The sequence below is a fragment of the Muntiacus reevesi genome, chromosome 14 (genome assembly GCF_963930625.1).
Source record: "Muntiacus reevesi chromosome 14, mMunRee1.1, whole genome shotgun sequence".
NCBI lineage: Eukaryota > Metazoa > Chordata > Mammalia > Artiodactyla > Cervidae > Muntiacus > Muntiacus reevesi.
In genome coordinates, this window is record NC_089262.1 from 45312848 (window position 1) to 45331133 (window position 18286).

Consider the following 18286-nt stretch of genomic DNA (forward strand, 5'->3'; position numbering starts at 1 on the left):
ATCTAATTACTACTGATATAAACTTTCAAGGAATTCTCCCATTTTGAGCCCTTCTCCTTATCTTTGCGTTCAGAATTCCCAAATGTCTCCAAATACTGAGGCTTTCAAGGACTGTGTCATTCACATTACCCTCCTCTCTACAGGTATTTACATTTCAGTTTTCTCTGCTTTGCTGTCAATTACCAACCATGTATCAGCTTTCAAGCTTCTAAAAATCTGTTGCTGTCTCTCGTTTGCTATTGTCTCTTCTGGAGAATTTCTTTGTGCTTGTTTTTTACATTTTTTAAAATATTGTTTTAATGGAATTTGGGAAGGAGTAGATACAAACCCATTTTCTCAGTTATTTATTGAGCTCACTATATACTAGAAGTACCATAGGTCTTGGGGATACAATAGTAATAGAGAAGCATTGAAAAAAAAAAAAAAAAGAACATTTCTCAGAGAGTGAACGTTCTAGATACCCAGGTAAAAAAAAAAAATAAATACAAATATTTCATAACATCTGAACTTTCCAAATTCAAGAACCAAACAGATTTAGAGACATTTTTAGGTAAGTCTCTTGTTATCTTAATGTCTGCTACTTTCTATCTGAAACTCTGGAGCCAAGTTGATTAGAATAATGAATATGCCTCAATACTCCAACCAGTCAGAATCAGGAATTTAACATTTAGATAGCCAGGGATACTAGCATATAAGATTTGGTAGTGATGACAGTTCTAAAGAAAATAAAGAACAAGAAGGTGTGAGAGTGGGTACAAAGTCAGGGACAACCTTTCTAACAATACCAATCATGTAGAAACCTGAGAAAAAGAGGACACTTTACGTAAAGGGGATACTGAGTGCAAAGACTCTGAGTTAGGAGTGTGCTTGGCAATTTTGTAGAGCAGCAAGGAAGGCAGTGTTGTTGGAGTAGACTGAATGGGTGGGAAAGTAATAGGGAATGAAATCAGAGAGAAACCCAGGAGTCAGATTCAACAGGGCCTATAGACAATGACAAAGACTTGCCTCTATTCTGAATAAGATGGGAAACCACTAGAGGCTTTTGAAGGTTGTTTTTAAAAAAAACTCTACCTGCCAGGTGTGGAACAGACTATGGAGAAAGAGACAAAGTGGAAACAGTGAGGCTAGTTATGAGGCTACTTCAATAATCTGGCTGAGAGATTAGGAGCTTAACATAGTTCTTTTTTGGTAGAAATGATAAGAAATAATCAGATTCTCAATTTATTTTGAAAGTAGAAGGTCAGTTGTGTAGATATTGGTGGAGGGGAAGTGGAAAAAAAGAACAGTCGAGTATGACTCCTAAGTGTTTGGCCTGGTCAAGTGGTAAACTGGGGCTACCATTTTCTGAGAATGAAAAGCCTGGGAGAAGAGCAGGTTTAGCAGGCCGGTGGGAGGGGGTGGATGATGGAGAAAACAATTACTGGATTTTTGTAAATTAAGAATACAAAGTGGACAACCAAGAAGCAGCAGCTAGATATATGAGTATGGACTTCAGTAGAGAGATCTGAGCTAGAGATAAAAAAATTGGGATTGGTCATCACCTATGATGACAACATATAAAGCCAGGTGATTAGATGACATTATTTAGGGAATAAAGGTAGAGAGAAGCGGGGTTTGTGTCTAAACTGTGGATGACTATCATTTAGAAGTCAGAGATAAGAAAAGGAACAGTTATGTAGAAGAATCAAGAGAATAGGGTTTTAAAAGTTAAGCAAATAAAGTGTTTTAAGATGGAAGACGTGGCCAAATGTGCCCCATGTTGCTTATAGGTTGAGTAAGAAGAGGTATGGGATTTGGTCATGGAGTTTGGAAAGATGAAGTCATTGGTCATCAGTCTTGGAGTGACTGGAGCAAAAGCCTAACCAAAGTGAGGCAAAATGGAAGAAGTGGAGACAGCACAGACAACTCATACAAAGTTTTTCTTTAAAAGGAAATAACAGTTACAGGGAATGGGGTCATACGAGTTTTTGTTTTTAGACTGGGAAACATGTTTGTATACTAGTAGGAATAGTTTAGTAGGAAAAATCTGATAATGCATGATTAAAAAAGAAAGGATAACTGCAAAAAGTAAAGTCCCCGAGTAGGCAGGAAAGGATAGAATGAAATACATTAGCAAGTTTTTCTTGTTATTTTTCCAATTATCTGGGAAGAAGGGTGATGGGATATACTTACTGAACTGAAAAATGAATTTTTAGAAACAAGAGTACATAAAGGTTCAATTAGACCCAGAAGTTTATGAGAATTCTTCACCAGGACAGTAAAGATTCACACCCTCCAAGTTCTCTTATTTTTCATTAGCCTTTACTGAGAAAGATTTATGACATATTTTCTTTATTGAAAAATTATTCAATCACAGTAAGTCTCAGAGCCATAAATATTTATAAAAATTCCTTTCAGTCCTCATAATTCTCCTTTCATATCATTTAGAAATGAAGCAAAGTGAAATAAATGGCTTGATAACTACTTAAACAAGTTTCTCTTTTCCATCTTCTAAATAACTATTAATACTCTCCCTTTCTTTCATATTTATCTCTAATGTTCTATCATTAGCAGGAACTTTAATCACTAAGTCTAAATATAAATCATTATGAATCTACTTTTAGAAAATAGACTATTTTTATTAATCAGTGGAAAAAGTAGCTTAAAGTTGCCATTTTTATCACTATTCAATTTTAAATACAATCTGTGAGAGAAGGATGCCTTTCAAGCCCCAGTGCTTCCTTTATCCTGAATTTAAACTGACTTTTTATTCTTTGTGGGCGTTTAATAGAAATTTAAAAAATTAAAATTGATGCAGCCAAGATGAACTAAAAATAAGTAACCATGGTAACACAAACAATGACTTCCAATGATCACCAACTCAGTACACCTGGAAAACTCAAGAATGTTGTAATAAATGAAATGAAGACAACTATAATTGTAGGCTGTAGAGACAAACCTGAGAAATTGAATAAAGACTTGAAATCTACACTGCCAGAATCAACAGTTGAAGAATGGAAGGAAACCAGTCTTTCTAAATCAACAACAGGATTTTGTACTACTTTCTTTCTCCTTATTAGTTCTTAAGGTACAAGCATAATAGCCACTTCTATTTTCTAGTCTGTCTCCTCATTTAGCATTATCCATTCATTGCTTTGGACTTCCCTGGTAGCTCAGCTGACAAAGAACCTGCCTGCAATGAAGGTGACCCCAGTTCGATTCCTAGGTTGGGAAGATTCCGTGCAGAAGGGTTAAGCTACCCACTCCAGTATTCTTGGGCTTCCCTGGTGGCTCAGATGGTAAAAAATCCTGACTGCAACGCGGAGCACCTGGGTTTGATCCCCTGGTTGGAAAGATGCCCTTCTGTCATGTTCAAAATACTCTAAATTTGGGTGAAACAAAAAATTGCTATGGGGGAAAAAAAAGGAGGAAAAAAACACTTAATAATCACCATCTTAATTAGTCTGAAAAACATCAACATTAAAAGAAAAAACCCATAAGGGGAACAATGATGTTAATTACCGGCATTTAGTTCAGTTCAGTGACTCAGTCACGTCCGACTCTGCGAGCCCATGGAATACAATACACCAGGCTTCCCTGTCCATCACCAACTTCTGGAGCTTGCTCGAACTCATGTCAGTCGAGTCAGTGATGCCATGCAACCACCTCATCCTTTGTCATCCCTTTCTCCTCCTGCCTTCAATCTCTCCCAGGATCAAGGCCTTTTCAGATGAGTCAGTTCATCACAACAGGTGGCCAAAGTATTGGAGCTTCAGCTTCAGCATCAGTCCTTTCAATGAATATTCAGGTTTGATTGGTTTGATCTCCTTGCAGTCCAAGGGACTCTCAAGAGTCTTCTAAAACACCACAGTTCAAAAGCATCAATTCTTCAGCACACAGCTTTCTTTATGGTCCAACACTCACATCCATACATGACTACTGGAAAAACCATATCCTTGACTAGATGGTCCTTTGTTAGCAAAGTAATGTCTCTGCTATTTAATATGCTGTCTAGGTTGGTCATGGCTTTTCTTCCAAGGAGCAAGTGTCTTTTTATTTCATGGCTGCAATCACCATCTGCAGTGATTTTGGAGCCCCCAAAATAAACTGTTTCCATTGTTTCCCCATCTATTTGCCATGAAGTGATGGGACTGGATTCCATGATCTTAGTTTTCTGAATGTTGAGTTATAAGCCAACTTTTTCACTCTCCTCTTTCACCTTCATCAAGAGGCTCTTTAGTTCCTCTTTGCTTTCTGCCATAAGGGTGATGTTATCTGCGTATCTGAGGTTATTAATATTTCTTCCGGCAATCTTGATTCCAGCTTGCACTTCATCCAGCCCAGTATTTTGCATGATGTACTCTACATATAAGTTAAATAAGCAGAGTGGTAATACATAGCCTTGACATATTCCTTTCCCAATATGAAACTAGTCCATTGTACCATGTCCAGTTCTAACTGTTGTTTCTTGACCTGCATACAGATTTCTCAGGAGGCAGGTCAGGGGGCCTGGTATTCCCATCTCTTGAAGAATTTTCCAGTCTGTTGTGATCTACAGAGTCAAAGGCTTTGGTGTAGTCAATAGAGCAGAAGTAAATGCTTTCTGGAAATCTCTTGCTTTTTTGATGATCCAGCGAATGTTGGCCATTTCATCTCTGGCTCCTCTGCCCTTTCTAAAACAGCTTGAACATCTGGAAGCTCTCAGTTCACATACTGTTGAAGCCTGGCTTGGAGAATTTTGAGCATTACTTTGCTAGCATGTGAGATGAGTGCAATTGTGCGGTAGGTTGAGCATTCTTTGGCATTGCCTTCCTTTGGGATTGAAATGAAAACTGACCTTTTCCAGTCCTGTGGCCACTGCTGAGTTTTCCAAATGTGCTGGCATATTGAGTGCAGCACTTTCACAGCATCATCTTTAAGGATTTGAAACAGTTCAACTAGAATTCCATCACCTCCACTAGCTTTGTTCCTAGTGATGCTTCCCAAGGCCCACTTGACTTCCTATTCCAGGACGTCTGGCTCTAGGTGAGTGATCACACCATTGTGATTATCTGGGTCATTAAGACCTTTTTTATATTTTTGTACAGTTCTTCTGTGCATTCTTGCCACCTCTTCTTAATATCTTCTGCTTCTGTTAGGTCCATACTGTTTCTGTCCTTTATTGTGCCCATCTTTGCATAAAATGTTCCCTTGGTATCTCTAATTTTCCTGAAGAGATCTCTAGTGTTCCCATTCTTTGCTTTCCTCTATTTCTTCGCATTGAATCACTGAGGAAGGCTTTCTTATTTCTCCTTGCTACTCTTTGGAACTCTGCATTCAGATGGGTGTATCTTTCCTTTTCCCCCTTGCTTTTAGCGTCTCTTCTTTTCTCAGCTACGTGTAAGGCCTCTTCAGCTAACCATTTTGCATTTTTGCATTTCTTTTTCATGGGGATGGTCTTGGTCACCAAGTTCTTCAGGTACTGTGTCTATCAGATCTAATTCCTTGAATTTATTTGTCACTTTCACTGTATAATCAAAAGGGATTTGATTTTAGGTCATGCCTGAATGGGCTTGGGATTTTCCCTACTTTCTTCAATTTAACTCTGAATTTTGCAATAAAGAGTTCATGATCTGAGCCACAGTCTGCTCCTGGTCTTGTTTTTGCTGACTGTATAGAGCTTCTCCATCTTCGGCTGCAAAGAATATAATCTGATTTTGGCAATGACCATCTGGTGATGTCCATTTGTAGAATTGTCTCTTGTGTTGTTGGAAGAGGGTGTTTGCTATAACCAGTGAGTTCTCTTGGCAAAACTCTGTTAGCCTTTGCCCTGCTTCATTTTGTATTCCAAGGTCAAACTTGCCTGTTATTCCAGGTATCTCCTGACTTCCTACTTTTGCATTTCAGTCCCCTATGATAAAGAGGACATCCTTTTTTGGTGTTAGTTCTGGAAGGTCTTGTAGGGCTTCATAGAACCATTTAACTTCAGCTTCTTCAGCATTAGTGGTTGAGGCATAGACTTGGATTACTATGATATTAAATTGTTTACCTTGGAATTGAACAGAGATCATTCTGTCATTTTGAGACGGCACCCAAGTACTGCATTTTGAACTCTTTTGTTGACCATGAGGGCTACTCCATTTCTTCTAAGGGATTCTTGCCCACAATAGTAGATATAATGGTCATCTGAGTTAAATTCTCCCATTCCGGTCCATTTTAGTTCACTGATTCCTAAAATGTTGATGTTCACTCTTGCCATCTCCTGTTTGACCACTTCTAATCCACCTGATTCATGGACCTAACATTCTGGGTTCCCATGTTATATTGTTCTTTACAGCATCAGACTTTACTTCCATCCCTAGTCACATCCACAACTGGGTGTTGTTTTTGCTTTGGCTCCGTCTCTTCATTCTTTCTGGAGTTATTTCTCTACTGATCTCCAGTAGCATATTGGGCACCTACCGACCTGGAGAGTTCACCTTTCAGCGTCGTTATCTTTTTGCCTTTTCATACTGTTCATGGGGTTCTCAAGGCAAGAATACTGAAGTGGTTTGCCATTCCCTTCTCCAGGGGACCACTTTTGTCAGAACTCTCCACCATGACCCGTCCATCTTGGGTGGCCCTACACGGCATGGCTCATAGTTTCATTGAGTTAGACAAGGGTGGGGTCCATGTGATCAGTTTGGTTAAGTTTTCTGTGACTGTGGTTTTCATTTGGTCTGCCCTCTGATAAAAAAGGATAAGACACTTATGGAAGCTTCCTGATGGGAGAGACTGACTGTGGGGGAAACTGGGTCTTATTCTAACGGGTGGGACCATGCTCAGGAAATCTTTAATGCAATTTTCTGCTGATGGGTGGGGCTGTGTTCCATCTCTGTTGTTTTGCCTGACACTCAAAGGCAAGTCTGGCTCAGTCTCTTGTGGGCACAATGCTCCTTTCTCCTGCTCCTGGTGTTCACAAGGTTTTGTTTGTGCCCTCCAAGAATCTGTTTCCCCAGTCCTGTGGAAGTTCTGTAATCAAATCCCACTGTCTCCAAAGTCAAATTGCCTGGGGGTTCTGAGTCCCTTTGCCGAATCCCCAAGTTGAGAAATCTGTTGTGGGTCCTAGAACTTTCTTAACACTGTGGGAATTTCTTTGGTATAATCATTCTGCAACTAGATGGAGGAATAGAAGAATGTGTACTCATCTCTTGCGAGAACTCCAAAATTGTAACTTGCTGCTGGACAACTGTTGACAGGAGAATGTTGGGTCTCACCAAAAAAAGATGTCCCATGTCCAAGGGCAAAGGAAAAGTCCTAACAAAATGGCAGGGGAGAAATCGCATTTAGAATCAAACCCCCCTACCCACCAGAGATGCTCGGAAGGCTCAAACAAAACCGTGTGTGCACCAGGACCCAGAGGTCCCACAGAGACTGAGCCAGACCTGCCTTTGAGTGTCTCCTGTGGAGGCACGAGTCAGCAGTGGCCTGCCCGGGGACAGGGGCTCTGGCTGCAGCAGACCTGGGTCACGTGGCATTACCTACCGTAGAATCACCAAGTAGATGACCTACAATTACTAGTATTATCCATATATATTTATTACTTACTATGTTCTAAGTCTCTAAAATTCTAGGGTTATGCCCTCTCAGAGATGTCTAGAGAATGAGTTATTGATTTTTCAATTGTATTGTGACTTTGAACTCCCAAGTAGAAATGACAAAGGGTCCTGGTTATCCCCAACTGCAAGAAAACCATAGTAATTTCAACTGTATTCCTGGTTTTAGCTTAACAGCATTAATAAAAAGTGCTCATCATAAAAACTACGATTATTTGTTTTATAGTAACTATAGCTAAGAATAGTTAACTAAAGATCACATTATTGTAATTTATTAATTCTTTACTTGGCTGAAATAGCTCACCTGGGACAAAAAATTCTGTTTGTGTAAACCAGTGAAACTCCAAATGAAATCCCAAGCGAATAGCCTTCCAAGTGACGAGAAAAATCAAGTAGAGAACAGACACTGTGCCTGCAAGAAAAAATTCAGAAACCACTAATCATCTTTGTTTTACAGACTATTTATTTATTTATTTATTTTACAGACTATTTAAAAATCAAATTTTGTTCCTACACTTTCAGCAAAGTTTGGAAAATTAGCATTAGTATTTATGCGCAGGTGAGATCTAAAGAACAGAAACAAACCCTGGAAGATATCAGAAAACAAAGTACAAAACTATGTAGTAGGCCTAAGAAGTTATGAGCTGACTTTAGGTTCTGATACATGTAGGGAGTTTATTATAAGACTGTAAGGTTACTTAGGAAAAAGCAAAACACAAAACTGACTTTCTTCTAATTTGTCTGTGCAGTATGTGGGATCTTCGTTCCCCAACCAGGGGTAGAACCTGCACTCCCTGAATTAGAAGCACGAGGTCTTAACCACTGGACCCCTGGGAAGTCCCTGACTCTTATTCTCCATATTAAAAGTTAGAGACAGCCAACAAGTTGGGAAAATCTGTCAAAATATTTAGTGTAAGATGGTAGAAAGTAAAGAAAGAAAAGTAGTAAATGTGGATCATAAACTTATTTGAGAAAGGCAATAAGTCAAATAGTCCATGAACAATCTGATTTAGTATCTAGATGAAGTTTTGGTTGTTTAGTACTACTTGCTCCATGGAAAGATTTCAGATTTCATTCACTGTGTGTACACTGAACACTTACTTTATGTCGGGTAAAGTGGGCATTCAGAATTTCAGGATTTTTTAGTAGTCTGGAAATTAGAGGATTTAAGGAATTAAGTCCAGTCACTACTGAGCAGAGTCAAGAGATCCAGGATGGTATTTAGACAAATTAGGTTCTGATTTCTCTAAAGAAGTTATATGTAGTTTTAAAAGGGAAAGTGACAAGAGAAAGGGCAAAATCAAAATTTCTTAAGGAGGTAGAGAAGAATTTAACCTGGCTAGACGCCTAGTGATTGTTTTGCTCGATTGAGCAAGTTCTTCTGTAAGTTCACAAGCTAACTTTTAAAGATCTGTTCCATAGGAAAGTTGGCCAGCAAATCAGGAAACCACAAATGAGCTCTATAAGCTCTACTGTGGGTTTGGAGGTTAGCTGATTCAGAAAGGATGCATACAAGAGGTTGAAGCTTATATAACCACAACTCTTCATTTTCTGTGTGTGTCTGTTGTAGGCTCATGGTGAATTTTGTTATGAAGCTAAGGTATAGAGAAATATCCTTACCTCCTTCTTTGGTCTTTTGAAAAAAAACCCAAAAGTCATCTCTTTGATGTAATCTAAATTTTTCATACTCTAGTCTGCCTACCAAGAGACCATATCTACAGGGAAAAGGTGAAATCCTATTATCCATTTGAGTTATCAGTTCTTTATGAATGATACCCTTGTCTTTAGTTAACCAGACCTGAGCTTTCATACAGGTTCCTTTTCTGAAATTTCTTCAGTGATTTCAGAAATTTCTGAAAAACAGGTCTCACAAAAAGAAGTCTGTTCCTTTAAAGAGGCAATAGTGTTGAAAAGAAAGAAAAAGCACGGAGGAACAGAGCAAAAGCAGAATAAGCCTAAGGCCCTTCAGCTAGATAACAATATTCCAGGTTCAAAGTCAAGTGATAATTCTGTGCTTATACTCTTGAATAGAAACTGTAGGGAAAAAATATTCCATAATTTCCCTTAGTAAGTTCTAATATTTCCAAACTTTAGAACTGAGAAGTTCTATAATATTCACTTTGGATTTCTCCTGCTGAAATCTTAGTCTATTGCCACTAGTTGTAGAGGAAATGAGGAATAGTTGTTCAGTAAGGATAGAATGGAAATCCCAGTAACTCATCTTAAAAAGGGACTTGGGCTTGAGATGGCCATCTCTATTTTTTTCTGTGCCAAACTTCATCAAGAAAAGCAAAAAGTAGGGCAATATTGCGTGAACAAATTGAACACAGATGAACAGGCCTGGAAGGTGACTGTTTTGCTGGTCAGACCATATTCCCACAGACTCCAGCATGTATTCTACCATACAGAGGCTCTATTACACAGTGCCTTGGCTTACCTAGGATGTTAAATTTTGAAAAAAATGAAGGAGATTTGAAATTAAGCAGTGGCAGAAGGAGCCCTATGAGGTAAAAGGGCACTGTCTTGGACTTATTCCACCACTTTTCAAACTGTTGGAGTCCTGAGTCACTGGCATAGAAAATCATGGAGCTGTTGTCAGGATGGCCACCGCTCCCGGCACTTGGACAAATCACTGTAACAAGGAAGCAACAGATCAGAGGAGGCAACAAAGAAGAACAATGAGACTTAAACTTGCTCTACCAACCTTAAGTTTTACCATGAATATTAGGTTTCTCCTTTTTGGGGAAAAAAATAGAGGGTTATGTTTAGATATATGTGGAGTCTTTGCAATTTTTTTTTTATTATTTAACTTTGAAGTATAGTTGATTTATAATGTTGTGTTAGTTTCAGGTATATAGCATAGTGATTCAGATATTATTTTTCAGATTCTTTTCCACTATAGGTTATTACAAGATATTGAATATACTTTCCTGCGCTATATAGGAGGTCCTTGTGGTTTATCTATTTTGTATGTAGTTATATCAGAAAACTTTTACTTATAAATAATTAAAGGTAGAATGTTAGAAAATTTTGAGGTATAGCCTTGATTTCTACTTTCTATTGGAAACTATAAAATTATTCTACCAATTATCCTTCTGTCCCACTACCAGAGAGAAAATATTGTGTTGGATGATGTTTGATCTTATTATTACAATCATATAAGACACATCATTCAAGGTAATTGTTCGTCTTGCTAATAACCCACACAAAGTCCAGAGAACAGGCTTCTTCTAACAATAAGCAAAATCGATGGGTTTGGAATAAAAAGCAGACACCATTGAAACATTGCCATGGTACTGCCAAAATCTAATAATTGCTTATATTTAAGAATCTTGAATACCAGCAATCCAAAGTAATTGTCCTGGATGTTTCTCAGGCCTTAGAGCAGCTGAAAGCCCAGATGTTATCCAGAGAACTGGGAAGTGAATAAACTGTATTTTTCCTAACACTGATCTACAAGTGGCAGTTTCTTCTGTTTGCAGAGAGAATACAAATCATTCTCACTGTGCTTCTAAGTTCATAATAGTACTTTTGCTAATAATCAGCTCTTTGTAAAGAATGTTTAATGCTGTAAAAAATGCTGAGCAACAATTTTATTCTCTATCTGTTATTTGGCATGCCACAAAGCCAAATAGTTTTCTTAGTTAGCACTTTTAACCTGTATTTTTTTCCTTCTATGCTCTGGACAAAAGCAAATTAACTTGAATTTTTCCTGTGCTAATAATTAGAGTGGTAAAGAATACAGGTTATGGAAGTAAACTGATTGAATAAAGAATCTTCACTCTGTGAATCAACACACAAGTCACTAAATTCTCTATGCCTTGGGAAGCCCAAGAATGTGGAATGGGTAGCCTATCCCTTTTCTGGGGGATTGTCCCAACTCAGGAATTGAACCAGGGTCTCCTGTACTGTAGGCAGATTCTTTATCAGCTGAGTTACCAGGGAAGCCCTATAGAAAATGAAGAGAACAGTACCACCTTATGAAGGTACTGTAAAACATTGTGAACAATGCTTGCACACAGTGAGTATCCAGTAAATGTCTGCTGCAATTTCTAATACTTACTGAAATGGATTGCTTGATACTCTGTTCAATACTTTGTTTAAAATAAACGAAAGAATCAAGAAGTGATGCTATCAACATATCACTATGCAAAGTAAACTGACTTTGCTGATAATGCTCTCCAAATTATTAGTGCAATTGTAATATTCATGAACTCAACAATGAACTGACTCTCTACTCAAGAAATCCTACTAGATAGTAATATACTAGTTTCATCAATTGTTATCAGAGTAGCTACAGTAAATGAATTTCTATTTTAAAACCAGTATGTTTCTTGGGCTTTTGAAAATTCTGAGGTAAGGAACAGGGTTCCAGAGGTATGTGTTTAAATTATATTATGAATATATTTTTAGTATAATTAAAGAAAAGTATGTGTGTGTGTATGTGCATTCACAGAAATAATGCTGGTACTTCACTCATTTTCTAGTGTTAACAAATGACAGATTAATTAATTTAATTAAGGGGTAAAGTAAGACACTGAACAGCAAACATTGGAATGTATACCTCACAAGAGAAACTCTTGTCTGTCCATTATATCCCGGAGCCTAGAACAGATTCTGACACATAATAGATTTAATAAGTATGCATTGAATGAATTGTCCTCTTAGTGATCAATGTGTACCTCCATCAAAATATCAATTCAGTATCTCTGAAACCTAAACACATAAAAGCTTTAGGTGATGTTAGTTATGCTGTTACTCAGGTTATATTAGCTTTTCTATTCATTTTTCCTATGACTGCCATACTGGATAAACATACAGACTACAAACATTTATTATTTTTTAATTCTCTTTATTTATTTAATGTATTTATTTGGTCGCACTAGGTCTTAGTTGCAGCATATGGGATCTTAGTTCCCTGCCCAGGGATCAAACCCAGGCCCCCTGCACAAGGAACATGGAGTCTTAGCCACTGAACCATCAGGAAAGTCCCCAAATGTTTATTTCTAATAAATTAATTAAAATAAACTTTTCTAAGAAATTGATTTTTTTGGGGGGGGCAAATCTTCAATTTATTTTTCCATATTTCCTAGCCTTGGTTCATTAGGAAATTTAGGACACACATTTATATATCTTAAATATTACTAACTAAAATGATAAATGTTTAGAACTAAATAAATAAACTGATAATAAAGGTTCTAGACTTCTGAAACAATCAGCAGTGATAGAGGTACTTGAAAATATTTATTGATCATAAGCAAATATGGATACTGTCAATGTGAGCTATAACTGTGAACTGTATAACATGAACTAAATATTGTTTAGCTTACATTAACACAAACTTTTGTGGAGCTGTTCTTTTTTTAATCTTTACTTGTTATCAACAATTTAACAGTGGCTTAGTTAACCTAAAGATAATGATTTTATGCTGGTCATTTACCTAAAAGAAAGTTATAGGTTCTACCTTATGTCTTTTTTGAAAAAAGGTGATGAATAAAGAAACAAGGCAAACTTTCAACTTCAAACTACTTACCAGGGTTGCTATCGTTGGTACTCGGTATAGGGTCTGTGTCATTAATGTGATGAATAAAATCTAAAAATTATGAGGAAAGCATAATTTAATACTCAGTGGAAGATGTTAAATCAGTCACCCTCTAAATTTACTTTATCTATAAAAATCTTTTAAGATCTACTCTGTGGTAATATTATTTAATACACTGAACAAAGACTACTTCATTATTAACATAACTTCACCTTCTTCAGCTTTCTCTGCTGTATAGGAACGACATCACTGGTGTCACAGTCTCATGGTGGAAAATTTTTATGAGTGAAGATTTTAAAAACAAAACAAAAAAACCACCCAGAAGGCTGAAGTTAAAAGTCCTGGAATAAAGATAATGTGCACAATTTCTTATCCTACACTCACACTGATTTATATAAGTATAGTTATATCTTATAAAGTTCTAAAACCTGCAAAAGTGGAAAGCCACTACTCAAAACAGCTGAATTTATCTGAAAAAATCACTTAAAGTTTTGACAAATATAGAACAGCTTTTATAAAGTGAAAGCTATATAGTAATTATTGATCACAGGTCCCACTAAGTTTTACTAAAAGTAGCAGCAAAATAAAAAGCTAATGTAGATACCTGGGCATTCATATCATTCTATAGTAAATGAGAGAATGGGTAAAAAATATGTTTTTACTTGCCTGAGGGAATTTACTTTATTCTGTTTGATGTTAGCCTTAGTAAGCATTAATGAAAGTGATGTAAAACTTAAATAAGATGATAGAAAAAGCTAGATTAGATTTTAAGGTCATAAAGTAAGTTATATATGTGAATTATTCATCTCCACTATATGCTTCTCAAGATAGAATAAAAGAAGTAATCTATGCTCTATGTTTTTATAATGTCTCCATGGGTTATTAGTGATTCAAGAAAGGAAGTTATGGATCTTTACATAATTATATAATTCCTGATGCCGAAGATTTACATAAGGCAAGTAAAAACCCTGACACCAAGAATACTAGGTTGAGTAGAGTTCTCCCCAAATCCATGTCCACCAGGAAACATAGAATGGACCTTATTTGGAAACAGAGTCTGTGCAGACATAATCAAGCTAAGGTTAGGTTATACTGGGTTAGGGTACACCCTAAATTCAATGATGGGTGTCTTTAACAAGAACAGGAGATTTCTGGACATAGAGACACTGGGGGAAGATGGCCATATGAAGGCAGAGGGTGAAGCTGGAGAAATATTACTAAAGTCAAGGAATGCCAAGCACTGCTAGCAGTTGATCATCAGAAACTAGGAAGAAAAAGGAAGGGTTCTTCCCTAAAGGCTTCAGAGGAAGGAGAGGGCCCTATAGACACTTTGATTTCAGGCTTCTAGTTTCTAGGACTGTGAGAGAACAAATTTCTCTGATTCTAAGCCAATTATGGTCATCTCTTCTTGTTATTTCCTTGTCAAGGAAATCAAGAAACACCTGGAGTAACAGGCAAATATGGCCTTGGTGTACAGAATGAAGCAGGGCAAAGGATAATAGAGTTTTGCCAAGAGAACACACTGGTCATAGCAAACACCCTCTTCCAACAACACGAGAAGACTCCACACATGGACATCACCAGATGGCCAATACTGAAATCAGATTGATTATATTCTCTGCAGCCAAACATGGAGAAGCTCTATACAGTCAGCAAAAACAAGACTAGGAGCTGACTGAGGCTCAGATCATGAACTCCTTATTGTCAAATTCAGACTTAAATTGAAGAAAGTAGGGAAAACCACTAGACCATTCAGGTGTGAGCTAAATCAAATTCCTTACGATAATGCAGTAGAAGTGAGAAATAGATTTAAGGGATTAGATCTGATAGACAGAGTGCCTGATGAACTATGGACAGTGGTTTGTGACAATGTACAGGAGACAGGGATCAAGACCATCCCAAGAAAAAGAAATGCAAAACACCAAAATGGTTAGCTGAGGAGGCCTTACAAATAGCCATGAAAAGAAGAGAAGCAAAAAGCAAAGGAGAAAAGGAAAGATATACCCATTTGAATGCAGAGTTCCAAAGACTAGCAAGGAGAGATAAGAAAGCCTTCCTCTGTGATCAGTGCAAAGAAATAGAGGAAAACAATAGAATGGGAAAGTCTAGAGATCTCTTCAATAAAATTAGAGATACCAAGGGGACATTGCATGCAAAGATGGGCACAATAAAGGACAGAAATGGTATGGACCTAACAGAAGCAGAGGATATTAAGAAGAGGTGGCAAGAATACACAGAACTGGACAAAAAAGATCTTCACGACTCAGATAATTATGATGGTGTGATCATTCACCTAGAACCAGACATCCTGGAATGTGAAGTCAAGTGGGCTTTAGGAAGCATCACTATGAACAAAGCTAGTGGAGATGATGGAATTCCAGTTGAGCTATTTAAAATCCTAACAGATAATGCTGTGAAAGTTCTGCACTCAATATGCCAGTAAATTTCGAAAACTCAGCAGTGGCCACAGGACTGGAAAAGGTCAGTCTTCATTCCTATCCCAAAGGAAGGCAATGCCAAAGGATGCTCAAACTACCGCACAATTGCACTCATCTCACACACTAGCAAAGTAATGCTCAAAATTCTCCAAGCCAGGCTTCAGCAATATGTGAACCAGATGTTCAAGCTGGGTTTAGAAAAAGCAGAGGAACCAGAGATCAAATTGCCAACATTTGCTGGATCATCAAAAAAGCAAGAGAGTTCCAGAAAAACATCTATTTCTGCTTTATTGACTACACCAAAACCTTTGACTGTGTGGATCACAATAAACTGTGGAAAAGTCTTCAAGAGATGGGAATACCAGACCATCTGACCTGCCTCTTGAGAAATCTGTATGCAGGTCAGGAAGCAACAATTAGAACTGGACATGGAACAACAGACTGGTTCCAAATAGGAAAAGGAGTACGTCAAGCCTATATATTGTCACCCTGCTTATTTAACTTATATGCAGAGTACATCATGATAAACGCTGGGGTGGATGAAGCACAAGCTGGAATTAAGATTGCTGGGAGAAATATCAATAACCTCAAATAGGCAGATGACACCAGATGACAGTTTCTTTATGGCAGAAAGTGAAGAAGAACTAAAGAGCCTCTTGATGAAAGTGAAAGAAGAGAGTGAAAAAGTTGGCTTAAAGCTCAACATTCAGAAAACTAAGATCATGGCATCTGGTCCCATCGCTTCATGGCAAATAGATGGGGAAACAGTGGAAACAGTGGCTGACTTTATTTTGGCGGGCTCCAAAATTACTGCAGATGGTGATTGCAGCCATGAAATTAAAAGATGCTTACTCCTTGGAAGGAAGGCCATGACCAACCTAGACAACATATTAAAAAGCAGAGACATTATTTTGCCAACAAAGGTCCATCTAGTCAAGTCTATGGTTTTTCCAGTGGTCATGTATGGATGTGAGAGTTGGGCTATAAAGAAAGCTGAGTGCCGAAGAATTGATGATATTGAACAGTGGTGTTTCTGAAGACTCTTGATAGTTTCTTGGACTGCAAGGAGATCCAACCAGTCCATCCTAAAGGAGAGCAGTCTTGAGTATTCATTGGAAGGACTGATGTTGAAGCTGAAACTCCAATACTTTGGCCACCTGATGCGAAGAGCTGACTCATTTGAAAAGATCTTGATGCTGGGAAAAATTGAAGGCAGGAAGAGAAGGGGACGACAGAGGATGAGATGGTTGGATGGCATCGCTGATTCAATGGACATGAGTTTGAGTAAACTCTGGGAGTTGGTGATGGACTGGGAGGCTTGGTGTGCTGCAGTCCATGGGGTTGCAAAGAGTTGGACACGACTGAGCAACTGAACTGAACTGAACTGAAAACTGAACTGAAGCCATGTGTGACTCTTTTGCAACATAATGGACTGTAGGCCGCCAGCTTCCACAGTCCATAGGCATTGTCCAAGCAAAAGTACTGGAGTGGCTTGCCATGCCCTACTCCAGGGTATGTTCCTGACCCAAGGACTGAACTCATATCTCTTCTGTCTCCTGCATTGGCAGATAGGTTCTTTACCACTAGTGTCACCTGGGTAGTCCTATATATGTTTGAATGTATATACTAAATATAAATGTATGCATATATATATGAATCATTCAAAAAATAATGACTACTTAGGAAGAAGTTTTCACATTCATGAATGACACAACTATCTAAATAGAAAATCCAAAGTGAATCTACAAAATTATAAGCAATAAGAATTCAACACATTTGTAAGATTCAAGATAAATATTAAAAAATGAACTAGGTTCTCTTATAACGGCAACAAACAATCTGAAAGTTTTATAATTAAAAAACATATCACTACTCTGGGAAGATGGAAATGTTTCATGAAGGAGGTGTGAGTTACATGGATGTATCCATGAGTCAAAATTTTATGGCCAAGATGTGTATATTTTAATGAATGCAAATTCCATATAAAAAAGAGAATTGTATTTATTATGATAAAATAATATTATATATACTATTATATATAATAACTATATTAGTTTATATAGTTATTATATATAATAAGGTGAGTATATATATAATATATATAATATATATAATATATATAATATATATAATATATATATAATAATATATATAATTATATAATTATATATATAATTATATAATTATATGAAGAGTGAGTATAGGTTGAGATCAGGTTTTCTAAATGGATATCATTACTTAAGCAGGAAAAAAATTCATTCCTAGGAGATGCAAACAATGCTTAAAACATCTTTTGAAACTTAGAAATATTTTATGTTAATTAGAGAATCTGAAGGAATATATTCACCCAAAAATAAGATTTTGGAAATTAACATACATTTTATATTTGTGATCAACATAGAAACCATAGAAAACAAACTGAATCAAACATATCTCCTAGAATCACAAATATTACTTTTTATGTCATTAATTCCAAGTCCAGAATTTAAGACTGAAACCAAAACAGTATAGTAGTTATTTGAAAATAATTATGCTAAAGCATATGATATGGATACTTACTAAAAATAAATTTTCCAGTATTAAAAAGAAAATTAGACATCAGCACCCAATACACTATCATTGCTCCAATGAGAGATACTAAGGAGAAAAGGAGACTTGACCACTGCCCAAAGGAGCCAAAATAGTATCTGCAGACATCTGGATATTCCCAGGTAGTGGTATCCACTGATGCTAGATAAAATATAAAAGGGGAG

The 18286-nt window shown here is 37.1% G+C and overlaps 1 protein-coding gene across 4 annotated transcripts in view; it reads right to left on the reverse strand.

Moving 5' to 3' along the window:
* SLC38A9 (solute carrier family 38 member 9) overlaps window positions 1-18286 on the reverse strand; it is an 85818-nt gene that overhangs the window by 23546 nt on the left and 43986 nt on the right. For all 4 annotated transcript variants that reach the window (XM_065905470.1, XM_065905473.1, XM_065905471.1 and 1 more), the window contains 4 exons: window positions 18093-18263; window positions 13087-13146; window positions 9991-10185; window positions 7858-7965 (listed from right to left, as the gene is read on the reverse strand). In XM_065905470.1, coding sequence (XP_065761542.1) covers window positions 7858-7965; window positions 9991-10185; window positions 13087-13146; window positions 18093-18263 — 534 coding nt within the window. The remainder of the gene's footprint in view (window positions 1-7857; window positions 7966-9990; window positions 10186-13086; window positions 13147-18092; window positions 18264-18286) is intronic.